The sequence below is a fragment of the Gracilinanus agilis genome, chromosome 4 (assembly GCF_016433145.1).
Source record: "Gracilinanus agilis isolate LMUSP501 chromosome 4, AgileGrace, whole genome shotgun sequence".
Taxonomy (NCBI): domain Eukaryota; kingdom Metazoa; phylum Chordata; class Mammalia; order Didelphimorphia; family Didelphidae; genus Gracilinanus; species Gracilinanus agilis.
Genome location: NC_058133.1, coordinates 3227398 through 3251915, shown reverse-complemented (window position 1 = coordinate 3251915; position 24518 = coordinate 3227398). Strand labels below are relative to the sequence as shown.

Below are 24518 nucleotides of genomic sequence, written 5' to 3'. Positions count from 1 at the left end.
ATGTATATATGTATAAATGTATATATATGTACGTGTATATATATATATATATACCCAGTGGAATTGCTTCTTGGCTCTGGGAGGGGAGGGGAAGGAGAGAACATGAATCATGGAACCATGGAAAAAATTACAACTGCTATAGGGGGATAATGGAAAAATAAATATGCTAACAAATTTTGAAATAATGAACTAATCCAAAACTTCTGGACAATGTTTTGAAGTAGGCCAAAAGGATTATAAAACTGTGTATATCCTCTGACTCAATAGAACTACTACTAGATTTTATTCTCAAAGAGATGAAAGAAAAAGGAAAAGAACCTATATGTACAAAAATGTTTATACGAGCTCTTTGTGTTGGCAACCCATCTAAGTCAAGGCACTTGAAAAGAAAGTACTAGGGTCTTGGTACTGTCAGATTCTCATTTATAATTCTATTAGAGGCCTCAAACTGGTTCATATACATAGCTTCCAGCAAGATCCCAGAATCTCTAAAAAGCAGACCCCACTCTGGCTTTGATGAAAGGAGGGTCCTCTAGGTGGTTCCATACTACTGGGAGGAGAGGCAGATACCTTCAGGGCCTTCTTAGTGAAGGAAGAGAATGTCTAGAGCAGGGCATGGGTGCTTAGATTTCTGATTTCCCAGAATTCGTGATCTCCTGGTTTTCACCATTAGTTTTCATGAGAGGGCCCTGGATGCTCCCCTGGTGATTCGTAATTGCCTTCAATATGTTTTCAAACTCTTTCTTACTCCCTCCTTTATATTCTCTACTTCAAATGGGAATTTTATGTCTTCCCTTTCATAAGAACACATGGTTTGAGCTGAAAGGATGACATGATTGTAGAACAAGAGGTTGAAGTGTCCTCCTTTGAGGTGGTCATGTTCAGTCCCTTAAGTTTGTAGATGATAAAACTGAAGACCAAGTAAGTCATGACTTCCCGGAGTTCCCACCTGAATAAGAAGAGACTGTAGGAATGTTCATTTAGTCTAACCTACTCATTTTAAGAGATGAATAGATGAAAAAGCCTGCAGAGCTAGTGAGTAGTGAGATGTAGTGAGATGAAAGGAGAGAGGCACCATCATATAACAGAAAGTATGATTCTCTACAACTATGTTTTAGTAACAGGCTTGAATTTGAATCTTTGTCCTCTGATTCCTATTCTAGCTCCTTCCTATACATATGGCTGCCTTTTCTTTCTCTCTTTTTCATAAACCACAGTTGTTAAAATGCTTGATGCTGAGAATCATTGGAAAGAATTTAGTCAAACAGCTTGGCCAATGATCAAGAGTCAACATGTGAATTAATGACATTCCAGGAATCCCTAAATCCTGTCTGTTTACACTCGTGCTATAATCTCTGTCCTTGACAACATTTCTAATGAGTCAAAACAGCTTACTGGACATTATGAAAGACGGTGACCTAATGGGAGAACCAGGGTTTGGTTTTAAGCAGGAGTACCTAAGATTCAAAACCTGTCTGGGACCTTAAACAAGATATTGAGTCTCTCTAGGTCTCCTCTGTAAAATGAGGTCAGACTAAATGTATTCTGGAGTTCCTTCCATCTTTTAAGTCTATGAAACTCTGATATAGGACACTTCCTACATTCTTGACATAGAGATCCAGTTTCCTGTGTGCTTTCAAGGATGAATTTACTGTAGCATCAAAGAGATGATTCAACAAATGTCCATTAAGAGGGCTCACTTGACTCTATCCTCTACAGCTTCATGATGACCAGACATTCAATTTGCTGGGATAAAAGCAAAGCTAATTAAATTTCCTTAATGTTAATTTTCATTAGATTTAGATTCTGATACTCTGCACTTGCATTCCTTCCATTTTCAAAAGCCAAATAGTTCATTAAAATGAGCCACAATAGTAACTTTAGCTTGTTCCCAAAGGTTACAAAGATGTAGGAAACTGTGTATTATTATAAAATGAATTTAAGTCTAAAAATAAAGAAAATGCTCTTGTGTTATTGGTTTAAATGGATTTGTATATTTTTGTAGTAGATTCTAAAGCACTTTTCATACTTAGGGAGAGCACACTTATAATTAAAGTACCATCGTGAATAGTCTCAAGATAGCTTATGAAAAAGAAAAGGCAGATGTTTTCCTTGCTTTTGTCAAAGGGAATCATGTTGAAATGATTCTAACTCATCCTTGCTCTTATTTAAAGCTGCTTTTGAGAACACAATAGTTTTTTTTAAAAAGGAAAACATTTCAGAATTTCGATTAAATAGAGTAGCTATAATTAAGGATCTGAAAGTATATATATATATATATATATTACAAGCCTCAATTTGCCAGCATTTACATAATGTGACCGTTTAAAATCTTAGGATAAAACTTGGTCAAAAGGTTGCTCAACCAATAAAATTTGGATAATCTAAAGCATTAATTTAGTCAAGATTTTTTAAGGTTTTGTATTTTTAAGTTTCCATAGTCCTGATCACCATATGAATAGTGGTCAAACACGAAGAAACATTCCTTTCCCACCACAAAGCTTTACAATTACAAAAGCAAATAGTTCTCTCTCTCTCTCTGAGAAATCTAAAATTTAAACAACAAAAAATCATGTTAATGAACCAGACTCGAGATTTCACATTCAAGAAATATAATTTCTCACACATTATTAGGTGATTCCTAAATGCTTGTTGACTAACTAAATTTATTCAAGGCAGAAATAACAAAGAAATGGAATTCCTGTCAAAGTTAAAAACTACATGACAATAAAAGGTTTTGTTCTTTTTTATAAGACAAATTATAGTCAGAATTTTCAAAAATCGATCTTCTCTTCCCAAATCTCCTCAATTTGTCCTCAAGTCTTATAACGTCTGCTTTATCTATTTCTCTTATACTCATTCACACTCATCGCTTCCTATTGTTACCAGCCTGGGCCAGTTGTACACCATTCCCCAAATGCTGACCCTGAACATTTTTAGTATCTTTTGCTTTTTTTTCTCTTCATTTACTAACATTTATATTATTCCTCACATAATATTCTCATACTATTATTTACAAAATATTATTTCCCTGTTCCAAAAACGTCAATAGCTTTTCACTGCATACCAAAAAAAAAGTTCAAACTCCTTCATCTAGTCAATTTGCTTATTTATAATCTGATATGTACCATCTTTCCAATTTGATCTTCACTAATTCTTTTAATAATTTCCTTTTGTAGGAAATCATAAACTGAAAGTCGCCCACTTTCTCTCTAGGTAAAGCAAATCACTTATGACTTAAAATTGTGGAAAAGATCTCCTTACATAAAACCTAAGTGGATCTCTTTGCCAAAGTCTTCCTGTCATTGCTGCTAGTTGTGTCCTCTGGGACCATATAGAGAATGCTAAGGTCTCTTAGACCTCTTCTCCTTGAAGACACTAGTATGTTCTCCTGCCTCCAAGGTAAACTCTTCTGCCCATCACCACTCCCCAGGCCAAACCTTCCCAATTTCTTCCATTTGTATGTAGCATAGAATCAAGGTCCTTCATCTCTTGGTTCCTCCCCTCTGCATGTCCCTACAATTTATCGATCAGCTATTTAAAATAAGGTTACCTGAAATGAATTTAGAATTCCATCTGTGGCTCTCTTAGGCCAGAGGAGAAAGAGTTATACTCATTCTCTCCAAATGGAACTTCTGGCCACATCTACTTCCTTTGCGGTCACATCAGTATTTCCTTAAAGGAAGTTAACTCACAGGTCAATGAAGCCCCTCCTCCTCTACTATCTTGAATAGTGCTCCATCTGAAAGACTTTCCTTTCCCTGTATAGTCCCAATCCCAATTTGCCTTTAATTCCGAGCTCAAATTCCTTGTGCTCAGAGACATATTTATTCTGTGAGCTCTTCCCTCTCTTACATATACACAATTATAATCCTATGTTTATAATCCCTAAATAATGCAGGAATATATATATATGTATATGTATATATATAATGTAGAAGCATTTCCTCATTAGAAGGGATGTGATTCAATTATGATGATGTTAAAAATTAATTTTAAAGAAGGAAGTTATACAGAATCACTCGAAACCCATAAGGTGTAATATTATGTTTGTGTCCAGCCTTTCGTGAATATACGTGGGGTCATGGCGCACTTTTAAGCTTTCTAGCTTTAGGAGTTGTTTTAAGCTATAAAGTTTAAAATTGCACCAAGTCTTGCAGGACAACTTGTGTGGATGTGGGTGTGATATGCACAGATGCAGAGGAATGTGGGTAATGTGTGTCAATGTATACATCTCTGTGTGAATGTCTACACATACGTACAGACATAGATAGGAGTGAAGGTATTTGTGTTATATATGACAGACTTTGAGAGATGGAAGGAAATAGAAGGGACTGATGTACTCTGGTCCAAGGAGTCACAAAGAGTCAGACACAACTGAGCAAGTAAAGAACAATAACAAAAATATATGTTTCTATATCTCCATCTATAGGATAACCATTGCTTATTTAGGGACTTCAAAATAAGTGAAAATGCTTTAATAATGGGTAATAATAGTAATAATGATGATGATGATAACCAGAATTAGCATAATGCTTTAACATTTGCAAAGGCATATTCCATACATTAAATGACTCGATGAAATAGCAATACCATTACTTATTACATGAAAATTCAGGGGGAGTCGAAGATTTCAATCGCTAGAGAGTATTGATCCTCCAAGCCTCATACATCGAGTCTGCAGTGCTATCAAAAGTTGACCTACCTCCCTTTCTTCATTTTTTTAACTAAACTCTGGCGATGTTTTTCATTTTCCCTCATTTTTTTCACAATTTCCTTTTTGTCATTCAGGATATCTTGTCTCTTCTTGAATCTGTCAAACTGAAACAGTTCCTTTGTCAGTGTGGAATGCTGATTGCTGATCTCTTCCACCAACGTACGCTCTTCTATTTTCTGTTGTCTCTCTTTTAGAAAGTTCTTTTTCCTTTCTTGGAATTCTTTCATTTCTGTTGCTCTTTTTGTTTGAAAATTTTCCAAATGTTCTTTAATTTTCTTGCTTTCTTCTTCGTTTCTTTTTTTAACTGAGAGTATTCTCTCTTGGATAAATTCCTGCACACTTTGATTTGTAAATTCATCAGTAAGATGGATCATGGCAATAAGTCCAATTTTTTCTTCTCGCTTTCGCTTCTCTTCCTTTTTATTATACTGTCTATCAACACTAAGAAGTGGACCAAAGTCCACAACACAACGTTCTCTAGCCTTTTTCTTCTCAGCCATTTCTATGAAAGGAATGACTTCAACTTGGGGTTTCTCAATTAAATGACATAATCGGAAAGTTGGATGAGGGTGAGTTTCCGGTTTTATCTCTTTAAGTTTGGGAAGTAACAGAGTAGGGGATGTTAGATGCATACGAACTTTCATCACTGGCATGCTAAAACGGAGGTCCATTTCTTGATCCACAATCTTTTCTTCTTCTGATAGCTTAGAAACTACAGAACAGAAAAAAAAATAAATCGAAGTGTATATTAAGATAGATAGAGAGATAGAGATATTAGACATTAGTCAATTAAAAGAGGTCATCTTTTTTGGTCTTTATTAATTAATTCCTCACAATAGCTTTGAGTCACACTGATGAAAACACCCTCATTAATTCCTAAATAAATTGAAGAATTAGTCATCAATAATGAAGTCAATTTTTTCTCCTTGTCTCCTATGGAAGAATCACGGACCTGACTGGAAGATGCCTGTCTAATGATGCCAGTTCAACCACTTTTAAATGTCCATTTTGATTTTTTTCCCCAGAGATATATTTGCCAATATGATGTGTTACTGTGGGAGACATGGGAAATACACACATCCACATATACACACTTACATATATAGGCAATAAGTAGCCATTTTTAAATGTATTTTATGTGTCAGGCACTATACTAACTTCTGGCATTACATATATGTGTGAGAGAGAGTATGTACATATATATTTTACACAAAATGCATCCGTAGCTATTATATATTATATAAAATTGATAGAGAACTAGAGATCTTATATTTGCATATTGTTATACAAATATCTAGGACATATTGATAACTGTTTCTAGGAGAGGGAGAGAGATCTAAAAATATCTAAATTTAGGCCTAAATATCTGTAGATATCTAGATATATTTTGCTTATAAAACCCCAGACATTTTAGAACATTGTTTTATCATTATCATTCCCACACACACAATTATTAGTAATTCCTAGGCCTTTTTTTCCCCTTTGGCTCATCCATTACTTAGGATTTTGTTGTTAAATCTTCATTTGTATATCTTTTGTTTGTTGTCTGTGAAACAATGTTTTATTTTCCTTCCAATCCATGACTCCTTTTCCTTTTGTTGAATATTGCAATACACTTATACTTAAAGTTACAAGAGTGAGAATAATATTTTGCTCATCCATTTTTTCAAGTTATGATTTTTCTCCCCCTTCCTTCATAAAAACAATGTTATGTTTTTTCAATTACTTTAGCTAATTCCTTCTTTTAAGGGATCCTATTCCCATTGGCCCTTTTCCCTTCGCTCTCTCACTCCCCAGCCACTTGTTACCCCTTTCTCTTCTCTTTAATGTTTTGTTTCCGTTTGGAATTTGCTAGAATTTGCAAGAAAGAAAAGTTCGTTTTCTTTCTTGCTTTTATCTGATTATTTATTTCTTTCTCTTTTTTCTTTAAATTCATTAGATGTTTTATTAAATTTCATATTTATATAATGCTTTCTAGAGAGAATTTCTCTCTCTAAGTCTCTGCTAACACTAGACTAGTCCTCCTCCATTTTTGGATTCACAGCTCCTATACTTATCTTGTCTACTTCTATTCTTTCCATTAATCATGCAATCAGAATTTCTAAGGTATCCATTTTGGTCCCCCCACAGCTACCAAACAGGTTTTGTTCTTGCTTTTAGAAGCCTGCGTTATAGATTCCCATGTCCTTGTTTTGTTCGGTTAGAGAACATCAGAGAGGACCCAGTAAGAAAGTGAGCAGCTAGGGAAAATCAGAGGGAAAAATACTGAAATTACCAAAGACCTCAAGAAAGAAAAAAACAACTCCAAGAAATTGACGATAAACAGATTAATCAACAAGGAAAAGATTAAGAGAAGAAGGAAATTTGGCTTCCAGATCTAATAAATATGTTCAGGTTTCTATGAATAAATATAAAATAAATTAAAAGAATTCAAAACCTGATGATACAAACCTATGGAGTATCAAGAGAACATGGAACTAAAACACACTGGAAGTGGTTCAAAGAAGAAAGGAGAATTATGAGAACAGAATTTATATCCTGCACAGAAAAAAAAAAAAAAGAATAATGGAGTAAAGAGGAAAACTAGAATCTGGGGCACCAAGTCTCCCAAAAGAAACAAAATGGCAAAGAATAATAGATTGAGAATGCAAATATTCAAAAGTGAAGGACTTGATATAGAAGAATAAAAGTAAATAACAGTAAGGTGAATAGAAAATATGTTCACTATGCAAGCAAAACAAGTCGATTGCAAAGTCAGTGTGCATAGAGACAATAATCAAAGGTTTATAAATATCTAAGAAGAACATGACAGGACAATCGATCTCAACATTATAATTTAGGGAAATAATAGAAGAGAATCATCTAGAACTTCTGAATATAGACACTTAAATACCAATTGAAAGAATTTATTGATTGCATACAGAAGAAGGGGGAGAGGGGAAGACTGCAAACTCCAAGACATATAGCAGTTGAATTTAGTCCTCAGAAACAAGTTCTATAAGTGATCAGGAAAAAGAAAATGCAATACAAAGAAAATGAAACTTTCATTTTTGGAGAAGTGTTAACAGAAAGATAAACAAAAGAAAAATATGAAACTGATCAAATTCCTGGAGAAACTAGAGTTAAAAGACTTACAGGATCAATATTCTAAATGGGACTATGAAGGAATATTCATATTCCTTAGCACCACATGGAATGTTTATAAAATTGACTATGTATTAGAGCACAGAGGTATTGCAAACAAATTGTTAAAAGGCATAAAATTATATGTAGATATATATTTACATCTATTATATATGTGTGAATATTTATAAGGATATATATGTATGTATAATATTGTGTATATGTTTATATGTGTGTATCTTTTACAAGTCATAACAATAAAAATATTATCATTAGTTCAGGGACCACAAAAAAAAGATATAGTTTTAAAATAAGGACTAGGCAATGAAATCATAAATGAGTTGATCAAAGAACAAATTATAAAAAGGAATTATAGCTATATGAATGAAAATGATGAAGAAAATAATTATGAAACTAAATACCGAGATTTTGAGGGTAAAGCTGAAGCAGTCCTGAGGGAAAAATGTTATCTCTACAAATACTGTTGTCCCTCACTATATCACAGTTCACTTACCACAGCTTCACTGTATCATGAGTTTTTAGAAAAAAAATATATCTAATTTTTTATCGCGGAGTTTTCGCTATATTGCAGGATTTGCAGGATTTTGTAAATGAATATCATATCATGCGTAATGGAAATGCAGTCCGCCACTACCACTTGCACAGATTTGTCAACATGAGATTGTACACGGCACACTATTGGCTGATGGAATGAAAGGTGACCAAACATAGCGCTGTGTTCTGTATCCTGGGTGCTGATTGGCTCAGTGACTGAAACATCAGTCTCTTTGCTCTCCTGCACTGTGCACATATGTTCAGAAAGTGTTTAAGTGCATATGAAGTGCTTATAAGAGTGTGGAAAAGGTTTAGAGGAGAGTGGAAAGGGTTTATAGAGCCTTAAAATATATGTAAATAATAAAATAATTATAATACTGCTCCTTCAATGATTTTCACCTATCATGAGGGTCTCTGGAATATAACTCCAGTGCTAGGTGAAGGATTCCTGTATACATTAACAAAATAGAAAAAGAGAACATTAAATAACTCAATGTGCCTTAAACTTAGAAAGTCAACAAATAAATTTAAAGTAGTACAAATGAGGAGATATCAAAAATTAGAGGAAAATGAAATTGGAAATTAAAAAAAGAAATCATAAACAAAACTAAAATCTGGTTCCTTGAAAAGACTAATAAAATGATAAACTCTGCATTAAAAAGAGTGTAGAAAACCAAATCAATAAAATAGAAATGGACAAGGTGAAATCAAATAAAACCAGGAAAAATTAAAATAATAAAAGCACATTGTGTATTTACGTGACAAAAAACCTGAAAACACAAAAGAAATAGAAAAATACCTTCTAAAATATATGAAACTCAAACTACTTGAAAACCAGATAAAGATATTAAATCAACTAATCTCAGAAAAGGAACTAGATCTCACTGTGAAGGAACTATCAAAGGAAGAAAAAAAAAATCCTTGTAGGCCTGATGCAGAATTCTATCATAAAGAACAATTGATATGTATGCTTCACAAATTACTCTCAAAAACTGAAAAAGAAATCACCCTAGCAGAATCCTTTTATAGCTTCAGTACCTAAACCAGGAAAAGATAAAACACAGAAGGAAAACTATAGGCCAATGCCATGCATCAGAGATACATGCAAGAAATGTTTCATTATGATCACATGGAATTTCTACCAAGGATGCAAGGAATATTCAACACTACAAGAAAAATCAATATAATTAATAATATATAAAATTCCTGTTCAAAACCAAATGATCATCTCAATAGATACAGAAGAAATTTTCACCAAAGAACACTTTTATGCTCAAAATCTTCCAAAGTATATGCATAGAGTTCATCAAGAGATACCAGTTGCTATCTCCTTTCCTGTGAATTAAATTCCAGTTTGGTCATTAATGGTCCTGTTATTTATAGTCCAAAGGTCATCCAACATAAGATGATCATCAAAGTTTCTCATATTTCCATACCAAATTTTTGTGTTCATCCTCTATTATCTAGTCCCCCCCATGGCCTTCTTGTGTGCTTATATCTACAAAACTTAGCTATTTGTCACAATGGTCTCTTTAAATAGCCCCTTTGAGGCAGAAAGCACAATTAGAAAACAATGGCAGTAATCCAGTTTTGATGCAATAATAGCCTGAGCCAAGGCAGCAACTATGTAAGTGAAGAGAAAGGGAACAAAAAGACAGACTTTTTGAAGGTCAAAATGACAAATTTGGCTAGAGTTTGGGTGTGGAGTCAGAGATGAAGAGTCAGGAATGATACAGGTTGCAAATCTGGGTGAGGGGAAGGATGAGAGTGGCCTCAAAAGTAACAGGAAAGTTGGGATGAGGGAGAGAGTAAGTAGGGAGCTCCCTTTTGGATATGTTTAAATTTGAAATTCCTATGCGATATCTGTTTCAAAATGTCAAAGAGGCAATTGTGAATGTGAATCCTGAGCTCAGGAGAGGGAACAGGGCTGGATATCTAGATTGAAAATCATCTGGGAAGGGATGAAAGCCCGAGGTCTTCACCTCCAATTATGGGACTGAGTGAACATGGACTTCTTGCCCAGTCTCTTTATAAACTGACTATCCAGTCTCTGCAATCCAATGCTGTGAGTTCAAAAGATCCTTGAACAAAGATCCTAGGAATGGAACAGATTCTTTTTATTGGACTAACCTTTAAGATAGTAACCCACCACCCACTCCCTGGTCTCTACATCCCTACTTAATTTATTGTTTCTCAAAACACGGTTGGAGTTGGCTCTTGCGTTCCCTGTTTTGAGATCCTATCTCACTCTTTCCTTCTAGAACCCTCATCCCCTACAGGTGCCTTGCATGACAGAATCTGCTGAAATGTCATGAGGACGTTACTAATCTTTTCTCCATCCAGTTCTGCTTTAGAGTTATAAAACTCACTTTGACCCATGGGGCAACCAGCTTCTCAGTAAGTGATGTATTAACTTCAACTGCTTTCTGCACATTTCTAGGCTACATGATTGATGAGGACTGTCTGCCACTTCTCTAGTAATTGAGAATCCAAGACCTGTGGGGGATGCTGGTTAATTAGGCTATGAATTCAGGGCTCTCCATGGCTGTGAACACTGGTGTAAAAGCCTGATGAACAACCCCTGCTCCTGTATATTCTCTCAATAAGCCTCACTTCACTTGATAAGCGTAAGTCTCACGGAGACTTCTCCTCCTGTTCTTAATTTGAACCTAAACATGGGTTGGCTCGTGCATTAGACTAATATAGTTCACTGGGTCAAAAGAAGGTTCCTTGAAGATTGGTATCTCTCCATAGAGTGCCATGTCACTGCTGTATGACTTCTATCAGGATCCTGTTGTTGTTCAGTCGTTTATAAGACGTAGATCTCCCTGAAGAGTATTGTAGCTTTCCATGGGGCATCCATCCTAGTCAAACTTTAGGCTGATGATTCAAGCTATAATCCATTTATTGCTACTACATAGTGTAATTGCTGACAATGCCATAAATTCATCAAACTGTGGACTACAATGGATGATGGTATTGCTAACATTAGTAGCTTCTACTTCAGACAAATATATATAAAATATAAAATTTCATTGGATCTTACCAAAAACCATGGCAAATGCTTATGATCTTTCTTCCCACTATACAGATGCATACACTGAAACTCAGAGAATTTGGCATATAGCCATAGAGAGTCACAGATGATAAGGCCAGAGGCAAGATTTTACCCTAGTTCTCATTTCTGCGACACTTTTATGTAGTCTCTACATCTCTTCCTTGGTCAAAGAGAATCACAGAATTAGAGACCTGGTGAGACCTGAAATAATGTATAATAACCTAATTCCCTTCCACTTTGACCCATTTAGTTCATGGTGCCTAGCTAGGAATGAAGTAATTTTCTTCATTTCCTGGAACATAGCAAGAGTAATGAACAGAAAAGAGACTTTTTTAGTCTGGATAGTTTTAGAAATACAAATGCAGCTAGACAGCACAGTAGAGAGAAGGTCAGGCCTGGAATGAGGAAGACTTCTCTTTCTGAATTCCAATCCAGCCTGAGAAACTTACTAGCTCTGTGACCTTAGGCAAGTCACTTAACTCTGTTTGCCTCAGTTTTCTTAGTCTAAAAAACCATTATGTACAATGTATGAAGTCGGATTTAAACTCAGGTCCTTCAGACTCCAAGAACACCACTCTCTGCACTGGAGCCACTATTATATTGAAATGTGGAGTGGAGATGGAAGTGTGGGGAGAGACAGTACTGGTTTATGAAGATTTCTGAGAGCTAAGTGGAAACTAAGGCTAACACAATAGTTCAAATGGGAGTTGATGAAGGACTAAAACCAGGAGTTGGTAGTGTCAGAAGAGAGAGTGGAGGAAATATAAGAGGTGCTCAAAGGTAGATCTTATGGGAGTTGATGACTGATTGGTTATGAGATGTGTAGGTAAAGAGTCAAGCATAATACCTAAATTTCAGGCCTGGTTGACTAGGATGATGGTGATGCCCTCCACAGAAATACAAAAGGTTAGAAGAGGAGAGAGCTTAGGAAGCAAGATAGTGAACTCAGTTTTGAACATGTTGAGTTGTGGAAGAGGAGAGCACATCCTGGGTTCAAGATGTCTTATTGTCTGTTGGAGATGAAAGACTGGAGGTCAGTAAGAGACTTGATAAATTGATCTCAGAAACATAAGCATAATAATAATAGAGAGAGGTGATAACATTCTATGGGAGATGATGATATCTCCAAGAAAAACATTAGAGAGGAGGGGGAAGATATTAAGATCCAGGACAGAGTCCTAAAGGATACCATTCTATATAGATGAAGATACAGTAAAAAAGACCGAGAAAGAAGAGGCAGATAGGTAAGAGGAGAACCAGGAGAGAGTTATGCCATGAAAAAAAACAGACAGAAAAAAGATGACATCAGGAGAAGAGTGGAATTGACAGTGTCAAAGGATTCAGAGATTCAATAAGAATGAGGATTTTTAAAGCTCGTTAAATTTAGCAATTAAGAGATCATTGATATTGTTGCAAAAAGAGATCCAATTCAACATTGAGGATGAAAGTCAAACCAAAAAGAGTTGAGAGAATGAGCTGGATGGAAGTGGAAGTGCAGAATGTAATGGCCACTTTAAAACATGGAGTTTAGGCATGAAAGGAAGAAGAGATAACATAAGACAGTAATTAGTGTGGATGGATGAATCAAAGGAGGACTTTTTTGAGGATTTGAAAAAAGGGCTTATTTTTAAGTTGTTGAGATATGCAGCCTGTGTAGACAAAGAAAGACTGAAGTTTGGTAAGAGTGGGGATACTGGAGGGACAAATCTGCTAGAAAAGACAAGAGATATTATTCAAGTTACTCAGCTGAAAGGGTCAGAGGAAGGTGAGTTATAGGAGTTTCAAGGAGGAATTTGGAAAAAATTTGGAAAAGCCTCTGTAGTGTCTTGGCAATGCCAATGTCAAGGGAAGTGGGAAAGGATTGCCTTGTAGCAGAAAGGGCAAAGGTGAGTTTATTTTGTAGTCGCCAACTATCAGGCTTACACATTTTTCTCTTGCTAAATTCCACATCTATGTCATTGCTGCTCTTTGTTCTTGAAGAAGATCAAAATGACATCACAATGTTGAGGTCAATGTACAGTGGATCTCACTGTGACTGATGAGACCAAAACGAACTTAGAAGTTTCTTTAGCACAAATAGTCCATTGAGGATAGAGACGTCTTTACATATGAGCATCTCATGTTTCTTTGGAGCTACTGCAATTCTGTTTTGCTCCTATTGCACAGCACTTTCTTTGATGCAGGCACACCATGTTGGACAGCCCTGTGCCAGTGTCTTCCATGTCTCCCATTCAATACCAAAGTTCTTCAGAGAGACTTGGAGAAAAAACTATGAGTATGGGCAAACATATGGGTATGAAGTTTCTAAGCTGAGTCTAGCCAGGGCAAGAAGGGTAATCTTGGCTTTGTCACTAAGGCTTAGTGATAATAGAAGCCCAGTACATATAATGCCCACATAGTAGGCATTTGATAAATGCTACTAGATTGACTGATGATGAGATAGGGGGCACAGAAGAATGTAGAATTATATCATTCACCAAGGGATTAAGACAAGGAAAAAAGAAGGAAGCCAGGATAGACAAGGGTAGAGAGATTGGAAATCCTAGTCAGGAAAATGATTTAATATCATGGATAAGGCAGATAGAGAGGTGGCCTGACAACAGATTTTAATCAGGGGAAGTCTAGAGCTCCTGAACATGGAAGTGGATCATCCATTTCATAGGAAGATCTCTGGGTTTGCCTGATGTTAATAGAGGAGGCAGGTCATAAGAAGTGATTACTCTGAAGAACTGGCAGATTAAAGTACTTGAAGGAATATAAGAAGTTCCTAGTACAATGGCAGGAATTTGGGTGGAGAGAGAGACTATGAGCCAGGTACAATATGTTTGTTATATTTTTCCCAGTTGCATACATACATACGTAAACAAGTTTTAGCATTTATTTTCTGACATTATGCAATCAAACTCTCCCTCCACAAGGCGGCAAGCTGTCTGATATGTGTGCTCTTATGCAATACATATTTTCATATTCCACATTTTGTGGAAGAAGACACATATAGCCCATTCAAGGGAAAAAAAACAACTCCTGAAGGAAATAAAGTGACAATAGAATATTTCAGTCTGCATTCACTCGCCATTGGTTCTTTCCATGGTAGTGGAGAGCCTTTTTCATCCTGAGTCTCTTGGGATTGCCGTGGGTCCTTGCATTGTTGATAATAGTTATGTCATTTATAAATGAACATCATACCATATTGACATCACTATGTACAATATTCTCCCGGTTGTGCTTCACTTTGCTTCAGTTCATGTAAGTCTTTCTAGGTTTGTTATTTTTTTTCTGAAATCATCCTGTTTGTCATTTCTTTTGGCACAGCAGTATTCCATCACCAACATACACCACGACTTGTTCAGCCATTCCCCAATTGATGGATCTCCCCTTCGGTTTCCAATTCTTTGTCACCACCAAAACAGCTACTATAAACATGTGTTGTACATCGAGGTCCTTTTCTCCTTTCTTTTATCTCTCTGGATTGAAGGGTATAACCAGTTTTATGGTCCTCTGGACAAGGTTCCAAATTACTCTCTGGAATAGTTGCATCAATTCACAACTTCACCAACAATGTATTGCTAGTGTTCCAGTTTTCCCACATCCCCTACGCCATCTTTTTTCATTTTCCTATATTGCCATATGAGTCAATCTGCTAGGTATGAAGTGCTACCTCAGAGTTGATTTAATTCGCCTTTCTCTAATCAGTGATTTGGAGCCTTTTTAAAAAATGTGGCTGTAGTTTTAATTTCTTCATCTGAGAACTACTTTGGCCAATAATCAATTGGGGAACAACTTGTGCTCTAAACGGTTTGCCTCAGTTCTCTTTATATTTCAGAGCTGTTATCTTGGTGAGCTTTGCTACAATTTTTTCCACTTTCTTGTTTTCCGTTGCATTTGTATAAAACTTTCTGAATTTAATGTAAACAATTATCCATTTTCAAGCTTGTAATGTTTCTCTATGTTGTAAAGTCTTCCCGTATCCATACGTCTGGCAAGTAAATGATTCCTTAGGCAGGACATTTCTTAAGGAAAGGGGAGTGTCCAGAAGGCCATTAGATCTCAACTATCAGAATCTTGATCACATGATAAGTATGAATTGGATATTAAAGGAGGAATGGTTCCTGGGTGATAGTGGTAGAGGGAGAACTTGGAAGGGGAGGTGGGAACTATGAGATATTTCAGGTTTCCCATCACAGCTATTGAGCCCCGGCTATTATGACCTAACATTCAAGCAATGCCACAAAGGGTGACCCTGGAAGCTGTTACACCAGAAGGAACCCAGGTCTCAGTGAGTTCAAGAGGATGGAAGAAGTAAGAAAGGGAAAGGCTTGCTCTTGTTATCTGTGGGTCCTACATTCCAAAGAAGAGGTGCTTAGCTTTAGAATAGAGGAGGTGGGTGGAGGGGAATGCAAAGGAAGGAATTTAGGAATAACCTAAGAATGAATGATGTGTTTAAACAGTGCTTTGAGGGTTCAGGTGGAACCCTAAGACTAATGATAACCTGAGCTCATTCCTAAAAGATGAACATTTTCCCAGCTTGGAAATACTAAGGTCACACTCAATGCAATGCCTGGGGTAGGAAAGCCAGAATACTCCCCTTCTTTCTTGGCAGGCAGTTTCCTCTCATGAATGCCCTCCTGACTGTCAGTGACCTTCTGAACCAGTGACCCCAGAATCCAACACAACATTACAGATGAGGCGTGATGGAAGAAGGCACTACCATGGCTGTTGCTGCTTATTCCTAGAAATCTGTCCGTCTTAAGGCTGTGTAACACTTTCTTCATCAAAATGACTGGCTCCCCGACCTATAGCCCCTCAACAGAGAATCCTTGACCAGAATCAAGCCCCTATGCCTGAGGTCTAGTTTTAAGCGAAGTCCTTACTAGCTCAAGAGGCTCTAGATAGTTGTGGTGGACCACTGTCCTTTCTGAAAGAGCAGCAAAACGAATGGAAATATCTGGGGACCAAAAAGAGCTTATCGTTTCAATAATGCTTCGTCACTCAATAGTATAATTGTCATGAAATAACTGGTTTCATTATGAAGAATTTCAGGGAGAAATTTTGTTTGTCAGTTATAGTCTAGACCAGTGATGGGCCAACTTTTTAAAGAGGGGCCAAAGGAAAGGAAATGCTCCTCTGTCAGTCTGTTTCTGAGGCAACTCTTTTGAAGTTTCATTGTATTGTATCCTCCTCATTGTATTCGTCAGATTAGGAATAATGTCCTGCAGCCAGATAGAACATTTCAGGGGCCGCCTCTGGCCCAGGGGCCATAGTTTGCCCATCACTGGTCTAGAGGAAAAAAATTTAAAAATATTTCCACAGGCCCTTGTATTTCATAAATGAATGGATGGATGGTGAATGAATGAATGAATGAATGAATGAACCAATTATTTACATGCTTAGTTTTGGAAAAGTATTTGTAAGTGCCAGAGATACAAATGCAAGCTCTCTAGGGGATCCCTTTAATAGGAGAAGACAGCACAAAGGAGGAAAGAAGAGGAGAGCGTTTTAGATTGCAAAAATTAAGAGGGACGGTGATTAGAAACCAAAGAATAAGTGTTGTGAGTCCTTCTTAGTAATGGTAGGACTGGTTTAACTACTGTTCTCTGAGCCACACCTGAAGGAAAGAAACAAACCTTTATTAAGTCCCTACTATGTGAAGTGACAAATAATTCTAATGAGAGGGAGGGGGACAAGCAGTTCTTCAGCTCCTGCTATGAGCCAAATTCAGACCGAGTGTTTTATAAGCATCATCTCATTTTGAAGGGAGGTGCTATCCTTATCCCCATTTTTTATAGTTCAGGGAACTGAAGCAGACCAAGGTGAAGTTACATTGCTAAGGTCTGAAGATGCATTTGAACTTGGGTTTTCTGGACTGCGGCTCTACCTCACTGCCTGCAGGTGAGCACGCTACGTCATATATGGAGAGGACTGGGAAGTGGCACGGTGAATCTGAGCCCACACATAGCATGATAAGACGGCGTCCAAAAATTGGCATGGTAAGCCTGAGTCTGGACAAAGTAGGTATCACGGGAGGCTGCTGGATAAGCCTAGCCTTGGAATGAGATGGGGGGCCATGAAGAGCTCATCCAATGCCCGTGTAGCCTGGGAACACACTGAGACATTCTGCAATTGCTTGTGCTCTGGTGACCAAGCTGAGACGAGCAAGACTTTGGATTAGCTGTTGAGCTGGAAGAGGGCCGCATTGGGCGGAGAGAGAAGACGCCGAGTGGCAGGGTGTGTGCTGTCTTTGTCCTCCTTGATATTCCTTCCCACCAACCTGTGTGTGCAGATGTTGTATCTACCTCCAGAAAAGACAAGACTCTCCAGGATAGCGGCTGTTCTTAATGTCCTTGGCACTCAAGCCCTGAGAATCCTGCTTTAAAACAAAGGAATGAAATGTATTCAATTGAGTTGAATCAAGGGAAATCGGGCTTTGAAATGATCACTTATTCAGTCAGCTAGCCAGAAACTCCTGAATACCTCGATTTTAGCAAAGCATTAGACAAAGACTCTGGCCATTCTTGTGAACATGATGGAAGGATCTGAGCTCCATCAGAGGAGTCATGTGTTTGGCTGGATGACTGACTGGACCCATTGAGGAGCTCTCAAATCTGAGCTATCTATCTGGACAGAAGTCTCTTTTGGACAGCCTCAAAGATCTGTCCTTGGTCCTAAGCCTTTTAAGCATCTATCAAGCATGGCTAAAGGCATAGGCGGAAAGCTTATTCAATCCTCAGATGACACTAAGGTAGGCAGGATAGCCAACATTTTGGATGATGAATTTGGGATCCAAAAAGATTTAAAGAGTTAGAATGTTTGCCAGAATCTAATCAAATGAAGAAGGAAACAATTGAGGAGAAAAAGGAGTCTGTAGAGAGCTTGTTAGGAGATCCAATTAAGCCGGCTCATTCTGGAAGGTCGCACAGATGGAAGCAGAAAGCAAGCTACAAACACCTGAGAAGTGGACATTCACCCAATACTCCTGCACAGGGCATTGGGGTCTCATAAAATCTGTTCCAGTATGGACCGGCATCATTTAAAAGGCACTAGAATTGAAAATGGTTCTGGACAGCCTACATTCTATTGGGGGCCATGGTGTGTTCAAAAGTGTGTGAGTGTCTATTTAAATGAGAATGGAGAGACTCGCATTAATAACCTGGAGGATGAGGATGTCATTATCAAAGGAAGGTGGTCTGTGCACTAAGCCTACAGAGAACCAAGGATTCTATGACACACTTTAGTAAACTGGGCTTACTATTAGGGGGAATAAGAAATGCCAGACGAATGCAAGGCCGACCCCAAACATACCAAGTCGTCACATCGAGGTGAATGTAGAGGAGGCGATGAAGAAGAAATACATCAGATAGATGGAAAGGAATGGAAGGCAACCTGCACCTCTGAGATAATCCTTATGTTGAGGAAGTCACAGACCCCATTCAAGTGAGTGCTCAGGCAAAGAGAAAAGGGCTGGCAAAAACGAGTAGGACAAGTTCTTATTAATGCACTTCAGATGGTTTTCTTCTCAAAGGAAATGTATGTAGATAAGAATATGGATTTACAATTCTTTATTTTAATAGACAAGCATTTTCATCCTATATATAACAGAACCAGTCCATTTAATATTTTTCTTTATATGCTGGGCTATGCAGCAACGGGGAAAAAAATACAAAAAGGACTCAAACACTGCAGCAGACTGTTTAGGAAATCAGAAAGAAGGGGAGGAAATGGAGTTAAAATTACCTAAAGCACTGATGAATTGAAACCTGCAAGGTGTGAGGAATTTGATGAATTTGGAAGAAAAATGTAGGCACTGGAAAATGTAATGCATTTTATTGAAAACCATAAAATTCTTCAAGACCCATCTAATTTCAGACCCATAAGTGGGTTTAGATCAAGGCAAAGTAGGTAATCGAGATAAAATGACTCAAGATTGTATAAATCTGATCCTGGGCACTTTGATATAACGACCCTTCAATAATTAACCCCCTCGACCTTACACTTTCTACAGGAAGTATCCGTTCTTCTCAGAAATGTCTTTGAGTTTAATGGCTAGTCTTTTTTGTAAAAGATGTGAATTTGCTTCTTCTATAATCACTGAACAATGTATGCTGTCCTGAAAAAACCAGGGAGGTTTGGCTGATTCCCCAGTCATACTCACTAGAAAGGCTTTTTAACTAGGATAACATAGCTTTTATGGCTAAAATTGCTGCCTGAGGTGTATCGTGTACTTCCAACAAAATGATGGAACTTGTATACTTAATTTCTTACATTCTCATCTAAAAATATATTCTTCTGGACAAGATACAGTAAGAAAATCCGTGGAGCTCTCATGTCTCATGCCAGCACTTATTCTGCAATGACAGAGAGTTTTATGGGGAAGGAAGAAAAGGAAAATATTTGCTGAGGAGATATAAAAGAGAAACTGGGCTAGAAGAAGAATAGTTTCAACTTAAGTTAGGGAAGAAGAAAATGAAAGCTGTAATACAAAGTGCCTGAATGGAAGTAGAGAGGGATTTGGGCTCATACTGTCTGGAAAAGGGACCCAGGAGAAGTAGGATGTAGGATGTCCACAATCACTTCATTCTTTTTTTTTCTTTACGGTGATCTGATAAGAAATTGTAAATGGGGAACTTTTCCCAAGCCATGAGACTTTTTTTTTTATTTTAAGTTGAGTCAATTAAAAAATTCAATTAAAAATCAAGAGAGAGAGAGGAAGAAAAAGGGAGAAGTAAATTAAAAAAAAGAAAAAGAAAGGGGAGGGAAGAGAGATTTCCAGACTTTCACCTTGCTTATCAAGGACCTAAAGGGAATATTTTAGTGTTGTCAGAAAAGAACATTTTTATGTCATTGAGGGAAAGGGAGAGACTTAGAAAATGAGGAAACAGAATCCTTTCCTCTACTTGCCTCTCTTACCCTGCTTACCAGGAGAAAGGGAAAAGAAAATGGTAAATGGATGAGAAAATGAGAGTTCTCTAGTTATACTAAGTTATATTGGCTTCATATACACCAAGTGTGTTTCTTCTACAATTCCCCAAGAGAAAACAAGACACATTTCAGTGCTCTGAGAATAAAGGTCGGTACATGTTGTTAGTCACAAAATAATTCAACTACTTTTTATGTTACATCAATGAAAGAGTAAACTTTGCTCCTAAGGCAAGGTGGGCTTTGTTCCCATCATTCCATCATAACCAAGGAATCCCAAAATGTAGTCATAAGACATGACCAAGGTCTTCAACCACATGCCAAAATGTGGCTCTACCTGGTGATTCTTTTATGAAAAGTGAACAAGTTCTCCGAATGCATTAGAAAAGGCTCAGTGGCTCTACCTGGAAATGGATCTCATGCTCAGAAGCTCTAAGCGGCTAAGCTGGGGATGAAGTACAATAAATCAGAGCAGTGGGCATTTGGCGCAATATTAGGCAAGGAGGTTCCTGTGCCTATATTGGAAGGTGAAATAGGAAGATGGGGAAGGGATTTCCTGTGCTTTAGTCCCAGATTATCTAGAAAATCTTGAAAAGGGGGTATTTAGCCAATAGGAATCACAAGATCCACCCGAAAACAGAAAGATATACTCTCTGTACCAATAATTCTTAACCCAAGTCCCACACAGCTAGGAAGGATCAACAGTTAGATGGCAAGTTGTCTCTATCCTTGGATGGATAAAAAAAGGGGGGCTGGGGCTGTCTTTTCACTAGCCTATGACTCAAATGCAACATTTCTTCAGTTCACTTTACTCATTGACAGGCATTATTCTGTGAAAGGTAGACTTTCCCAGATTGCCAAAGAGGTCCATGACCCAAACAAGGGAAAAGGAGCCGTAGATATTTGTATTTTGGTGCCCCCAAGGTGCTCGAGGCTTTAAGGTGCAGGAATCTGAGAGTATAAAGAAAGCTGGCCAAGGAGTCCTGAGAAACCTAGCAGCGGTCATTGAAACTCACGGCGTGAAGAGGAGCGGTCCAGTCAAGAGACTCAGCCACAAGACCCCACACATGATGGCAAGGGGAAGGGAAGGGGGCAGAGGAGGAGCCCAGCCCCACTCAACAAGGGGTGAAAGAATATCTGGGTCCCAGAATTCCTCTCTCATCAGTGGTCTTGGTTTCCCTTTTTTTGGTGACTCACACTGTATACATTGTATGCTAAATTTCTGCCCACTCTTCCAATACGTGCTATATATAATATACATACATAAATGTATATTATATATGTATATGTGTATATATATATGATACATACATACACACACACACACACACACACACACATATATATATATATATATATGTAAAAATGTGGCCCAAGTTTATAAGAACGGAAGGTTTGTAACGTCTCTTCTTAATGTTCTCTCTCGGTCCATTCCCTTATTTTGAGTGAACTGTGTCCACCAGAGGAGTGTCAAAGCTAGATATGCCAGTGGGGGAATCCGTCCCTCTAGCACAAGTGCGAGTTGTGAGAATACCCCCGAAGAGGTACGACACTAAAGTAAAAAGAAAACTTCCTTTTTAATCCTCCACAATAATGCTCCAACACACTTTTACTGGCGCACCAATAACGGCTGCATCTCCGCTCTGACTCGGCATTCCAAAAACAAGACCAAACGAGCCAACAAACAAACAAGGCACTCTCTGGCCAATCTTGTACTGTCAGCCTGAATTTCCTTTGACTTGTGCTTATATAGTAGACAACATCATTTGGTCGTTACCCAAAGCCTCTCTAGCTTGATGCGTTGGGAGCCAACGGTCACTTCCATGTTAAAAAAGGCGTAGGAGTAAGAGACACGCAGAATTGCTTTCACTTTGAAATTTAGAAATCAAAGAATGGATGGCATATCAAATTAGAGCGATATATGATTTATTGAATAATCTGTCCAAAAAATAAATGCATTATGCAAAGCTGAGCGTCTCTCCAATTCTTTTTTTTTTCTTGATGTGATTTTAAAAGCATTTAGAGATGTCACAATTTTGATGGGGTCTCCAAATCAATTCAGTAAATATTCATCAAGCCGATTGTCTATACGTGACCCTGTGTTAGGTACCTAGGATTTAAACACAAAAATGAACCAGTCTCTGCCTTCAAGCAGTTCACATTCTACTAAAGGGCACAATGTGCCGAGAGAGATAGACGGGAGTAAAGAGAACACAAAGTAACCTCAAAAGGAGGGGAGCTTTAATAACTCGGGATATGGGAAAAGTCATCAGTGTTAAGAATAACGAAGCTACCAACAGAGTCCAAGCCAGGAAGATCAGTCTTCATCTTCTGGGCTCACCTTGTGCAGCACTTTGATGAATTTGAAATACATATGTGTGTACATGTATGAACACACATGCAACCATATGATCATTATGAGAGTTACTCATTTATCCAACATTCTCAAAAGATGGGTTTGGTGGTTTCAAGTTCGTGTCATCATTAGATCCATCAGTTCTTATTCATACAGTTTACTGCGGAAAAAGAAAAATTAAGTTTCCTGTAACTAACCTTTAATAGATTTGAATTTGGGGAGCTGCTGCGGGTACTCTTTTTTCCGTAATTCTGACAAAGCACGAAGAAGAAGTGATCTGTGTCTGGCTGACAGTATTCGATATTTGATTGGACTGCCCATTCTCTTGTAGAAAGCATGAACCTATCAAACAGAAGAAAACAAAATACTAAAGAGACTTAAGAGAGGGTTTCCATGCTGCCCGTCGCTGAAGGGATACCCGCTTAGTTCATGAGAGGGAAATCCCGTCCTTGATCATCCCGAGGACTGAACTTCTGTTTGCAGCATCTCCTATAGGTTCCCCCACCCTGGCCTCAGCTAAATCATTTTTTCTACCTAGGTGAGGAGATGGATAAGTTTTCATCCTGACCCTATATGTATGTATATGTATGTATATACTCTTTTACTGAGCCCCAGTTTTTATACTAACCAATCCTTCACTCATCTTTTACCTAAAATGCATTAAAAACTTCTACATAGCAGACAGCAAAGGTGCCTTACTCGTAGGGCTGCTAGGTGGCCAAGAGTCAGGAAGATTCATCTTCCTAATCTTCCTGAGTTCAAATCTGGCCTCAGACACTTACTCTTTGTGGGACTCTTGGCAAGTCCCTTAATCCCGTTTACCTCCCTTTCTTTATCCACAAAACCAGCTAAAGAGGGAAATGGCAAACCTCTCCAGGATCTTTACCAAAGACACCTAAGATGGGCCTCATGAAAAGTCATGCACACCTGAAAAATGACTTAACCAAACCTTACTCTTGGTTAGAAAGAAAAAGAAGCTGATTCTTGGCTCACTGACATTTTTACTTTATTTTTAAGGATTTCTTAAAATGATTAAAGGTTGGGGAAACTAAAATTACTAGGGGGAAGCTTGGGGGTTAGTCTTTGTTTGTTTTATGCAGTGAGTAGAAAAATGCCCTGAATCACTTACTAATTAATGAACAGCAAGGTAGCTCTATGCCACTGACCCTTGACATTTCTCCTTAATTAAAGATATCTATTTATCTTCTATCTTTCTATCATCTATCTATATATCTATCTATTCTTGTTAAAGAAAAACAGTAAAGAACTACAATTATAGATATATTTAAGGCATTGAGGCTTTTGTCTCATGTGTCCCAGGCATCATCCTCCTTCTCCAATCTCCTATACCTACTTGGTTACAGACTAGAATGGCCTCAGCTTTCTCTAACCTGTCCTAGTCCTGTACCTTATCTTTGACTCCCCTGAATGCTTGGTATGGCCATTGAATCCTAGTTTTCTACATTTAATAATCACATCAGTTCCCATCTTGATCTTTCTTAATTAAAGGAATGTGATGGGTCAAATCTTGCAGGCACTTGCATTGATATTCTGTCCTTGGAATAAACAATGAAAACAATAGCAGGCATAATTACATATTGCTTTAAGGTTGGCAAAACACTTTTAAAATATTATTTTATTCCATACTCAGAACAACCCTGAAAGGTAGGTGCTCTCATTGTCCTCATTGTAATGATAAGGAAACTGAGGCAGTGACTTGCCCAGAGTCTCGCAGCTCATAAATGCCTGAGGTTGGACTTGAATTCAGGTCTTCTTGCCTCCAGGTTCAGCACTGT

The 24518-nt window shown here is 37.7% G+C and overlaps 1 protein-coding gene across 1 annotated transcript; it reads right to left on the bottom strand.

The window, feature by feature from the left end:
* Nucleotides 1–4632: 4632 nt before the first annotated feature.
* LOC123245558 (stress response protein NST1-like) lies at nt 4633–23044 on the bottom strand. Its single transcript, XM_044674506.1, has 2 exons — nt 22920–23044; nt 4633–5429 (listed from the first exon to the last, which is right to left on the bottom strand). The coding sequence occupies exons 1-2, from the start codon at nt 23041–23043 to the stop codon at nt 4702–4704; spliced, it is 852 nt and encodes a 283-aa protein (XP_044530441.1). The 5' UTR covers nt 23044; the 3' UTR covers nt 4633–4701.
* Nucleotides 23045–24518: the final 1474 nt, after the last annotated feature.